The sequence below is a fragment of the Gymnoscopelus braueri genome (assembly GCF_963280865.1).
Source record: "Gymnoscopelus braueri genome assembly, chromosome: 12".
NCBI classification, from domain to species: Eukaryota; Metazoa; Chordata; class Actinopteri; order Myctophiformes; family Myctophidae; genus Gymnoscopelus; species Gymnoscopelus braueri.
In genome coordinates, this window is record NC_137614.1 from 13972739 (window position 1) to 13984947 (window position 12209).

Here is a 12209-nt window from a genome sequence, read left to right on the forward strand (position 1 = left end):
GACCAGGAAAAGGAGGAAGAGAAGGAGGTGTAGGAGGAGTACTGACCTGTTGGGCGTGCAGAGAGACAGCAGCACCGTGCTTTCCCACACTAGAGAACAGTAGAGCTGGCTGAGCTTGTTGAGGACACTCAGGCCAAGCTGAGACCCCCACTGGTTCACTGAGATTGCCCTGATCTCGCTCTACTCAAAAATGAAGAAAGGACACAAAATTAGCCAGCGAATCAATAATTTATAGAACAGGGATTAAAGCAACAAAAACAAAATCCTCATGGCTGGATTTTGGCCTGACAACATTTTTGTCAGGCCAAGTCCCATTTTGTGAATTGTGAAAGGGTGTGAACTAGCGATCTGTGTCATAAACAACTGTAATGAAAGTAGGTTGATGAGAAAAAAAATATTAATTGGCTATACACTTAATATTCTCTTAAGATTTGAACTCCTTGACTTGTTAATATATGATAAAATATTTTCCTGATGTTCTCTACTGTCTTCACTGTGAATAGTGTGCCAATCCATGCTTCATTTTGTACCAGGCTGACATATTGTACTGTCTGGTTGAACATTCTGTCATTTACTAAGAATTATCCCCCAATGTACAGTGACAACAGCTGCCAAATATTAGTCTACAAAACCCCACTGATATGGAAAAATCACAAGCCGTGCACTATTTCCCCTGGCAATTCAAATGCCTTAAGTGTCCCTGCAATAACCTAGGTTTCAGACAGCCAGTCCATCAGTACAAAGTCCATTTATGTAGTAAAGTACAAAACAATGATCATACCGCCTCTGATGTAAAGCCTCATCTGTACGACAGTGTTGCTTTCCAAAAGGAACAGATCTAAGCTAACGACGCGTCGCCCTGCAACGCATTGTTAGCCTGTAGATGAGTTCTTTTTAGCAAGCGACACCATCCCAAGATGCAGTATGAATTAAGCTTCACGTCTGATTATGCTTCGTTGTTTGACATCACACATAAACATCTATATACAATGAGAATTGTGCAGGGAATCCTGACATGTGTTAAGAAATTCTCACCAACCTAGACTGAAATGATATCCACCATTCACCCTGGCAGAAATGTATTGCCTTAACTACAGCAACAACACATAAAAACACAGAAAATACTCATGTTTACCTGGCCCACCCTGCAAGTATGGACAAACATGAGGATATAGGCATGCGCTGCTGTAAGTGCATGCAGCAGTGGCGTGGCACGGGCAGACAGCGTGGCGTCTGTGACATGGCCGGCAGTGGCCAGCTCTCTGAGCAGCACAGAGCCTCCAGGCACCTCAATGGGCCGGTGGAGAGGCTCCAGGGCTGTCAGGATGCTGTCCAACTGGCACAGACCCTCTTGGAGAACCTTGGGTTCATGAGACAGGGTCTGGAGCAAAGAGAGAGAAGTGTTAAGAGGGGGTTGCTTCAGTCTCAACATTGAAGAATTCAAATTGATACACAACATTGTCAACTCATGGCTCACCAGGATGGACTTGCAGACCCCGGCCACAGCCTGGCAGGCAGCAGAGGTTGGGAAGTCTATGGGGAGGTTGGGCAGACCCAAGATAGAAACCAGCGGAAGCAAGCCCTTCTGGTTAACAAACTCCTGACAGTGGTCATCTGTCGTGTTGTTGCTAAGGATGGACTCCACAAACTTCATCTGGAAAGCACATATTCCAAATCAATAGTTTAGCTTATAAACAGGTGCATGTTGCGCTTATTGTGCAGTGAAAATAATTCGAAAGACACAAAATACTAATAAAATCAAACACTCACAACATTCAGGATATAATCCATGAGGGGAATGGGTATCCGCTCCTCAGTTCCGACCACCGTGACCCTGCAACAGACATCAGAGAATCAAAAAGCCACCAAAAAAAAGACAAATTTATTAGCCATACATAAATTAAATAAACATAAATCTAGTAATAATAAAGTCTGTTGGGAGTCATCATTCTACTCTACTGTGTTTTGAACTCATCGTCATACAGTTCAATTGGCACTGACTGTCTGTTGCTCTCTGGCTCCCCCTGTTGCTGGGTGAAAGTGTGGAGAGCTTCCTCCTCCTCCTCGTCCTCACTGGACGCCTCCTCTGCAGCGTGGCTGGAGCGCACTGGGGGCGCCACCACTGTGCCATCCGCCTTCTGGATGGATGGCTTCTGGCAAATGTATTCTGGGGCTCGGCCCAGATTACAGATCTCCTCCAGTAGCTGGAAATGCACATTCATCTTTAATTACCCCACCTTACCACTCTGGAAAACTGAAATGTTTTGTTTTTTCATGGGGAAAAATAAAAATGTGCTCTGGTGTCGGACCTTGATGATGGCAGTGGTGGCGTCAGTCTTTAGAGTGGGTTGGTGCCTCATCAGCTCATCCACGGCGCTGCCCAGGTTTGATGCAGTGTCACCTGCAAATGCACGTTTAAACAAATGTCAGCTGCACATTCTACAGCACTGTAGATTTGAATAAAGCTCATGAACAAACACACGCACACAGAGTTTTAACTCACCCAACGGGTCAGAGCTGCGACGTCGTCGCATGGCCGGCAGATAGTCAGGGGACAGCAACACCTTGAAGAGGCGCTCAAAGGGCTGGCACTGAACGAAGGAGTGCAGACCTCTCGCGTTCAGACACAGGGCACTGAACACATTGGGCAGGGAGCCCAGCACCTCGCGGGTCGCAGGAACCTGCAGAGAGAGACACTGTGAGAGAGAGAATAGGCAGAAAGAGAAGAAAGAAAAAAAAAGGAAAGAGGGGAGAGAAGGCAAGGGGGAGAGAGTGGCGAGGATAGGGTTAACTGCGATGGAGGAAGAGCGGGGGAGAGCCAAAAGGCAAAGGCAGTGAGGACCGGTAAGAATGCAAGTGTCCAATAGAAACGGTGGGGAAAATGAAACGCTGTGTGTGCGATGAGGAGAAATGCAAAAGAAAAGAGAAGCGAGTGAAGCTTTTCACTGGCTGTGTTGGGGACCAGCTGAAGAAAAATGTGACATTTAAAAATGTTAAAGATTGAGGGGGGAGGGAGTGTGATGGAATAGCCGTATGGGAGGAAATGAGAGGGATACAGTGAGCTGTCCAGAGAGCGAGAGAAACGAGAGGGGGAGGTAGAAAGAAAGAAAGAAAGAAAAAGAGACCGCACACAGGAGAGGGGAGTGCTGGCAGGCAGACTCACGTCTTTGATGAGAAGGGCATGCAGCATGACATCAGTGAGACCGTTATCCTGCAGGGAGGAGAGCAGGGATGGCTCCTGGAACACAAACACCGTCACAACCTCCGTCGCTGGGAACCAGACATGAAGAGAGGGGAGGGAGGAAAACAAAAAGAAAAGGGAGAGAGACGGGCAATGTTTAATTTATACATAAATGACAACAGACAACCACAATGTTGGGGAATAAGGAAATTGGCTGAACGACTAAATTGAGGGGAAAATGGAAGAAAGAATAATTGGGGACTGGGATTGAGTGCTGTCTGTACTTTGTGATTGTGTGATATTATCTGTGTGATTGTGTGATATTATCTGTGTGATTGTGTGATATTATCTGTGTGATTGTGTGATATTATCTGTGTGATACTATCTGTTGAATCTAGTCAATTGTGATTGTGTGATATTATCTGTTGAATCTAGTCAATTGCCAAGAAGAATAAATGACTAGGGCTGTCACGATCATGAAATGTTACTGTACAAATAATTGCGATTAACGATGTAATTGTGTTTTTGGCATTGAACATTGGAATATATTAATAAAAATTACATTTCTGTTTGCCTTTTAGGCTTCAACAAAAAATGCAAAGGGCAGACATGACAAAAATGTAATTTCTTTATATATTTAACAAATAGCAGACAGACAATCTAAAAGCTCACAAACTTGTAAATCTACTATTTTCGCCTTTTTTTTTTAAATGTAAAAAAATATTGTAATTATCTAAAATAATTGCGATAAGGCCATTATGTAATTACTAGAGGTTTGGGCCGTGTCACACCACCGATTCCCTGATGTCATCAGTATATGCCCATATATGGGCAAACTGATATGCCCATTTATGGAGATCTCTGCATCTGTCTCGTCTCTTTTGTGCCGATAACGCCCATATATGGAGCTCACTACATTTGTTTGCGCTTGAAGCCATGATGACACATTGAGATTAGACAACACACTCCATATTTGGGCGTAGCTGCATTGGGAACTCCTTATATGGTTATGGCTTAGTCATGATGACATGAGCGTGACCTCAGAGGTCCCTGGCCAGCTCTCCCTTAAGACAATTTTAATATAGGATTGTGACAATACAAACTAGCAAAGATACCACTTGCTATGTTTTCCTGACCTTGGGGAAAGGAGGGGGTACTTGCTTTCTTAAACCATTGCGTTTACTCACCCAATAGGAAGAGTGAAGGACCATAATACTCTGCATTACTGATGATGTGCTTGAGTGAGGTAGGCAAGGACCCATCCATTACTTAAGAAAGAAAGTGAGAGACACACAGGTCAGCAAAGGTACACACTATGACACTCAACAAATACATTTACATAATGCAATATATTTAGCAAGATTAGCAGAGGGATCTTGCCTTAACACCACATTATTATAATGAGCGTGTATGCCAATAGCTTACTTACCATGGCGGATACCATCAGAAAAGGCAGGATCCTGGATGGCTTTCTTTAAGAAGTTTAGCATTGACTTCAACAGAGCCGCCCTCTGGGGGATACACTGTGTGCCTGTGGGGAAAGACATTGTCATAATGAGAAAATGAGCTACTGAAGAACATTTGTATGCAGGAAGCTTGGTGCTTGTGTGCGTGTACCTGTGCGAGGCGGCGTGTTGGCAGTGCTGCTCTGCACTCGGTGGTCCGTTTCTGGTTTGGTACCAGAGGATGTGGATGGGCCAGGGCTGCTCTCCATTGCAACTTCTGACACTGTAGGGACACAAGCACACAACACAAATAGACACAGGTAAGGCAATCTATGGCTCAACAGGATCTGGCACCGGCACCTGCCAACATCTCAAATCTTTGAATCCCTGTTGAGTCTCAGTGCACCCCAAGATCCTCAGGTAGGGCCCTCCTGGGTTCTAGAGTCTAGTCTTGCTACTATTGCCCCTGGACTCTGGAATAACCCGCCTCATATTTATCTAACTTGCTTAACTGTAAAGCTCTTAACAGTTTTCAAGGGTTCTATATAAATGAGAAATGTTAGCTTCCAGGGTTAGGGTTAAGGTCATTTGGCTTAACCACTTGACCCATAGCATTCCTATTCTGCGGTGAACATTTGGCGAAAATGGCTCATGATGCGTTGCAACACGACACAAATTTGTAGACTAGCTATTTTTGGCGAAGATATTTAATGTAAAGCGAAAACAGAAGGGGGCCTAGTATAGAGCCCTGGGGTGCTCTGGTCAACTAAGTATAGGGTTTAACAATGACTGACTGTCCATGTCTGTATCCATATCTTCAGACTCCACAGCCGTGCTCGGCCTCTGGATCTTTGGCTTGATGACAAAAGGGCACTCTTTCCTTGACAGGTCCACTTCATGCTGCAAACACAAAGATAGATGGAGAGAGGGGTTAGCGAGTCCAGACATTTGGCCAGGCCTATGGTGAATTTGCAGCTAGAGTGCTGCGTCAGACACTGTGAAAGAAGAGCAGAGTGCATCACCAACCTCCAGTCGGCTGATAAAGATGGTAAGGCCGGTGTGGGACTGAAAGGCAGCCATGTCCAGGTTAGTGATGAGGTCCACTACTCTCACCGCCCGCGTCACAAAGGTGATCTGATCCTGCTCGTCCCCTAGGAACTTGATCACCTACACGGAGTGGATAGGCGTTAGGCAAGGATGGTAAAGATGTGAAAGAACATGTTTGTAAATACTCAAAAGCCTATAATAGTAGTGCTGATAAATCAACACCGCTGGCAGTGATTTAAAGTTTGGACATACCTTAAGTAGGGCTTCCATCATGCCACAGGATACTAAAGCTTCTCCTCCAGCATCATAGCTGGCCAGGTGGTATAGGAAGGAGAAGAGTGCTGTTGCAAACTGGTGCGGGTAGGGTTCCATCAGGGGGTCTGGCAATAACAAGCATTATGTTCCAATGTGAATCTATATCAGTGTAAATGGAGTATTTATATGCATAGGAGAAAGTGATGCACAGAGTCTTAAGTCTAAATTAGTGCTCACCAATCATGGCTTGTATACAGTTGCGCACCAACACAGGCAGGAAGCCGTGATAGGAAGCAGTGCCAGTGCAGTCAATAATGTTGGATAGCTTTGGTGTCCTTTCCAGATGGACGATGGAAGTTAAAGTGCGCAAAGATGCTGCCTTTATATCCTAAAGGGGGAAAATAGCAGCCATTCGTGGGATTTTTTAATAAAAAATATTACAATTCACATGATTAATCAAACAACTGGTGAAAACAACCTTGGCTGCACATAGACATAGGATACCGAGTATAATTTCATACACAACTACTGTCCAGCTTCTTACCACAAGCTGTTTGTCTGTTATCTGCAGCACATCCACCAGTTCCTCTATTAAGCCATTGTATAGAATACTGTTGGCCGACTCCTGGAGTGCATTCGAATACACTGGAAAAGAGTGACAGAATAATGTCAGCAGTGAGCACTCACTGGAAGTAAATTATGTATATACTGTATAATAAACTGTTTGTATAGTAATAAAAAGGGACAAATATGTCCCTAAGGGATGGTACTGGTGCACACTACTCACCCAGTATAGAGATGGCATGCAGTCGGGCCTGCACGGCCTGCAACCTCTTCTTGTGATTTGAGAAGCCGTGGGCCAGGCGGATGTGTGTGAACAGCAGGGTCTGCTTGTCTTTAGGGATGTTGTACATCACCGTCAACGACTCCATGATCTCAGAGGGACTCTCAGAAATCTGGGAGACATGGAGCAGGGATAAAAATAGCAGGGGCGTGAGCAGACAATGTAAACGGGGTCATTATACACAATACTTGCTGATAAACACCACAATTCAATATCTGGCTTTACCTTGTCAAGCTGTTCGATGTGAATATAGTGTAGTGTATTACTACTGGTCTGCTGTAGAAAGAGGAGAGCGCAAATGATTGCCATATTAGTAAACTGACAATGCAAAATTAACAATAAAGACCTTCACACTGCTATTCTGTACAATGTTAGAATACATTACCTTTCTCTCTACTTTGACTTCAGGACCCGGTTCCGCATAGAACTCAAAGTGCAATGTGGTGGCACTGGGGGGATACTTCTGTTCGCATGTCAAGGGGTGGCAGCACAAGAGGAATAGATTGATGAATAGTGCACCATTAGTCTTATTTGAAAGCCATAATGACAAAAGTAATAATTCCACAAAGGCCAAGCATTTTGTCTTGTCCAAATGAGTTATTGAGTGTTAACTTTGACAAACACTTACAGTCATAGACAGGTCCCTGCAGCACTCTGCTAGACCGAAGCCATTCTCTTTTCCACCCCAACTCTGCAGGAGAGAACAAAGACACTCAGAATCCACTCAATTCTTGAAAAAGGGACAACTGTCATTATGGCAATGGGAAACATTATGGTATTCTTCAGTTCAGACCTCTGCCAAGTGCTGCAGGCGGGCCAGTAGGGGGGTCCTCTTGTCAGAACCCAGTCTGGTGATGTAGTTGGAGCGTTTACTGAACACATAGAGCAGGTTCAGCACAGACAGGACCACCTGCATGTCACATGACGCTAGCAAGGTGGTTAAGTGCTGTGAAGAGAGGAAAGAAGAGAAAGAGACGGAGAGAAAATGGCAAACAAATGCTTAATAAAAACATAACAGGATTGAGTTTGTTGACTCTACTTCTAGTCTGACAGGTACATGATCCAGAGGGGAACAGGAGAGTGGTACATGATACAGAAGAGAGCAAGGAGACGCAAGTGGAATTTATGCTTTGGGGGAAAAGACGTGTTGCGCAAAACGTGTTGCGCAACATACTTGCCAACAATTATGTATTTCAACCTACCTCTATGGAACTGTAGAGGTGCCTGGAGAAGCTGTACTCGATGAGCAGTGCTGTGAAGTTGAGCACAGCCAGCAGCAGGGCTTTGAGTTGCCCATTGTCTGGCCGGTCACACACCAGCAACCAGGACATGTTCTCTACAGTCTGGCCAGCGTCGCACAGAATGCCATCGAAGCGGTCTAGTAGGTCCACCCAGTGGTACAGCTCACACTGATGAGGACACAAGAACCTTTAAAAACTAAGCCAGCTAAGGATGGTAACTCCTAGTCAAACCTTTCACTTGGGTTCATCTCCAAGAATACAGAGGTGCTGCACGTTTGGATACATTTTTGGGATGGGTGATAATAAGCCCCGGCACAGACTATGACTCTACATGAATAGGCACCCCTCCCCCTTGCATCTCTGTTGTGGCTTACCTTGCCAATATTCCAGGTCTTGATGTGCTGCAGTTCAAGCAGCAGTTGTTCATCATTGCATGCCTTAAGCTTCTCTATAAGTGTCCTGCAGTCAGCAGGCTGCACAGCACAGATTATGACAATGTTAGGGACAGACAGGAAAAATACAATGACCATAATAATAAGTGACTGAGCCAACATTATGTACTCACAGCTTCTGTGGGGGTTTTCTTTAATTTGCTTCTGTCGACTTTCATTGTTGCTACTTTTTATTTGTTGCTTCTGTCAAGAAATTGCATATGTCATTCAACTGTACCAAATATAGTGGTGATTATCAATTTACACAGTGGTACAAAAGTAACATCAAGGAAATGCAAATATGAGAACATTTTATGACGTGAATAACTACTATTTACTTACAACTTTTAATGTGACTTACAGTAAGTAATTTGGCAATTCCCACTGAACAGCATGTTCCATTCACGTTACCTGCAGACACATTTTTATTAATTAAGCTGGTTTAAGGTAAAAAGCTACTTAAATTTGCAGAAACCAAAACGTCAGATTGTACAAATATGCAAGGAAATCAGTCAACTATTAAAGATATATTAAAATCATGGTCAGTCAAATGAACATGACATTAGCATCAGAATAAACAATGCAATAAACAATGCAACAGCAAAAAAAAATTGGTATATTCTAGAAATAGAAAAGAATATTGATCCAGTTTTTGGTACAAGGCGGTCAACGAATTGACCAGACTTCAGTCATCCTCTGGAAAAACAATTTGGGTTGGGAAAATTAGTGCTACTAGTCAGCAAACGGAGACCCACTAAAATTGGCTAGCAGGTAATGCTAACATTTACCTTAGCTAGCAAGCGAGGCGAATTAGTAGCTAGCAAGCAACTACGACACAAAGTTACTGTAATTAATGTGTTTGACGCCCAACTCGGTGAATTGAAACCTTTTACATGTTCAAGAAATTGCACTCATGTTGACCCACGAAACAAACGTCGAGCTAATTGACGCGAGTGGTTGGCCGTCAGTGACTTGACACTGACAGGTTAAAGTTATATAGCTGGCTAACTTTAGCCCTTTCGCTAGCAACACACACACACACACACACAAACGTTACCTGACATTAGGCAGTAATAATCGAAGCTCACTCCGCCTGCCAGGCAGCCACAAGATTAAACAATCGAACACCACGGTGGTTAGATCAGCAATATGTCTCAGTCATACGGCCACACACGGCAAAAGCCCTCACAACGAACAGAGCCTTCCGATCGATAGCTGGAGGGAGCTGGTCTGGTCTGTAGGAACTACCATTCCAGTGGCAAACAGCTACTTCAAAGCAACAAAATAAAATCCAGGCGGAAGAAAAAACTTGTGATAGCCAGCTAACATCACCACAACAAGTGATACAAAACATATGCACCGGGCTCAAATCCCAGAGGTTTAGCAAGCAACAGACTTAAAAACTGCCATACTGAGGACTTCCAGACCGCCACTAGTTTTGACTCGCTGTCCCGTGAACACTGACTGGACTAGTTTAGCTCGCGGCTGCAGCAGCACAGGCCCAGTGTTGCCAGATTTTGCGAGAGAAATAAGCAACCAGGTATATGAAAACAAGCCCAAAAGAAGCAGGCCACAGGAACACTTAAACCATCAGCTATTTAAGCTCACAAGGCGCCGCATTGTGAGCTTATAGATCTGCTATTTTCAAATAAATATCTTGAAAAATAATGTTTTACAGACATTTTAAATACAAAAATGGAGGTCCCTGGCACAAAACATTTTCAGATATGTGGCCAAGTTAAGTAGGCTACATGAAATTATTTTGACAACCACTGGTTTAAACAACACTTAGGAAAAGCCCCAAAAACCGCAACCACCATTCACCAATAATTACAAGCAACTTTACAGAAAAACAAGCCCAAAGTCGCTTATAATAAGCAGACCTGGCAACACTGCACAGGCCGCATCATCGATGCTAACGTAGCTATACTTCGTCACACGAGCGCGTCTTGAGAAAAACGAATGACGCAATTTTCAAATGAAAAAAAGTGTCGACGACAATTTTTTTCCGTTGAAAATGCGTCATTTTTGTCGAGACACCGCTTGTGCGGTGTAGTATAAAAACGAAGCATCCAGAAGCCCGCACTGTCCTGTCCACCCCTGCATCACCACCACCACTCACAAGCCAAGCGGGCATACTGTGCACACAGCCCGGGCCGGCATAGCTCACGACAATAGGTTTCTGATTGTGGATCAAAACCACTTGCATTCATGTTATTTTTGGCAAAAGTTTATAATAATTCTTACCCCGGCCTTTCAGCTAGAGACAGCCGTGGCACGCGCTGCTGGCTGGCTAGCTATAGCGAGCTAGCTGCTAGTTGAATAGCAATAGCAGCAGAAACGCATAACGTTAATAACTCGCTGAATCATTCTCAGACGGGTCTACTAACGTGACACTGCGAGTTGTGGTGTATTTCAGTTTTCTTATGGGGACCAAACAGCCGAGTAGAAACCGGCTCGGGGAAGTGATGAGTTCCTCCTCTCTGCCAGCCTGTTAGATTATGTGGTCATTTTTTCGGAGAGCAAGCGCGCGTGTATCCGTAGCATGTAGTCAGTGGGTAACTGGCTGTCGGCACTACAGTCACTGTGACTGGGGTAGTGTGCAAAGTGAATAACGTTACGACATGGATCACTGTCTTGTCTCATACGTTTCTCAACGCGCTGCACAATATACAGACAGCGCATAATGGGTGACTGTTAGTAATTTGTTTTCACCTTGATTGTTTTGTAGATTGATTGATATGATTGATATGTAATCAATTATTTAATGGAGCAATACCACCAAAGTTGTCAGCATATGTCTTACATAACAATAACTAGCCTAATAACTTGCATTATTTGCCTACCCACAACAATAATATTCAGATTAATATCCATCAGGTGTGCTGCCATTTTAGTTATGCTAATTACAGCACAATAAAAGGAATGCAGTGTGCTGTCAACACTGACATAAATGTCTTGCTTTAAGTAATGCATTAATTATTGTACTTGTCAATGTGGTTCCAAACCTCATGACATAAATTAACTGGACTCTCATTAGCTTATGAGTGAAATGTTGATATAGATTTAAAAGAATCCCATTTCAGTTTTGATTGTGCCCTTACGTTAAGGAAATGTTACTAGCTGACTAGTCTCACAAAGCCAGACAACTATTCCACAATCTCCGAATGCTATGTTGAGTCTGGAACTACATAGTCTCGCGAGCCAGACTGTTGCCTCCCACAATTTTCAAATGTTTCCGTCATATAATCTGGAGCACTGAAGCTCGGAAAATGATCAAGCGATAAAGCGGATGTGACACCTCCTTCCCACTTCCGTTTCGTCTTTACAGTTGCGCAAACTTATCCAAATCTAAATCTAAATAACCTCAGCATATATAGCTTGCTGCTTAGCAGAAATGGAAATTAAACAATTTAATGTAAAGATATTTTAAGATATATTTTCGTGAACGGGAATGACAACAGATGAGTGTTTCCTGTCTCGGATTCGCGAGGTGTAGTTCCAGACTCTATATAGCATTCAGAGATTGTAGAATAGTTGTCTGAAGACTAGGAACATCCCAAAAGCCGAGAAATATATTTAAAAATATATTTCTGATAAGCAGTAAGCTATATACGCTTCGATTAAATTTGCATGACTGTTGAGACGAAACAGAAGTGGGGAGGAGGCGTCACATCCGCTTTATCCTCTGATCATTTTCAGAGCTTCTGTGCTCCAGACTGTATGACGAAGCATTTGATAATTGTGGAAGCAACAGTCTGGCTT

General features: G+C 43.6%; 1 protein-coding gene across 1 annotated transcript in view; it reads right to left on the reverse strand.

Annotated features, from left to right (window-relative positions):
* The window catches only part of huwe1 (HECT, UBA and WWE domain containing E3 ubiquitin protein ligase 1), a 53117-nt gene that overhangs the window by 34733 nt on the left and 6175 nt on the right, over positions 1 to 12209 (reverse strand). The window contains exons 3-27 of the mRNA XM_080445664.1: positions 8806 to 8855; positions 8579 to 8648; positions 8388 to 8486; positions 7975 to 8181; positions 7566 to 7718; positions 7401 to 7463; positions 7158 to 7235; positions 6998 to 7048; positions 6716 to 6884; positions 6473 to 6573; positions 6166 to 6316; positions 5926 to 6053; positions 5653 to 5793; positions 5421 to 5526; positions 4799 to 4909; positions 4611 to 4712; positions 4369 to 4449; positions 3164 to 3270; positions 2504 to 2696; positions 2310 to 2401; positions 1984 to 2204; positions 1771 to 1834; positions 1478 to 1654; positions 1136 to 1381; positions 47 to 180 (exon numbers count right to left, since the gene is read on the reverse strand). Coding sequence (XP_080301790.1) covers positions 47 to 180; positions 1136 to 1381; positions 1478 to 1654; positions 1771 to 1834; positions 1984 to 2204; positions 2310 to 2401; positions 2504 to 2696; positions 3164 to 3270; positions 4369 to 4449; positions 4611 to 4712; positions 4799 to 4909; positions 5421 to 5526; positions 5653 to 5793; positions 5926 to 6053; positions 6166 to 6316; positions 6473 to 6573; positions 6716 to 6884; positions 6998 to 7048; positions 7158 to 7235; positions 7401 to 7463; positions 7566 to 7718; positions 7975 to 8181; positions 8388 to 8486; positions 8579 to 8623 — 3020 coding nt within the window. The 5' untranslated portion in view covers positions 8624 to 8648; positions 8806 to 8855. The remainder of the gene's footprint in view (positions 1 to 46; positions 181 to 1135; positions 1382 to 1477; positions 1655 to 1770; positions 1835 to 1983; positions 2205 to 2309; positions 2402 to 2503; positions 2697 to 3163; positions 3271 to 4368; positions 4450 to 4610; positions 4713 to 4798; positions 4910 to 5420; positions 5527 to 5652; positions 5794 to 5925; positions 6054 to 6165; positions 6317 to 6472; positions 6574 to 6715; positions 6885 to 6997; positions 7049 to 7157; positions 7236 to 7400; positions 7464 to 7565; positions 7719 to 7974; positions 8182 to 8387; positions 8487 to 8578; positions 8649 to 8805; positions 8856 to 12209) is intronic.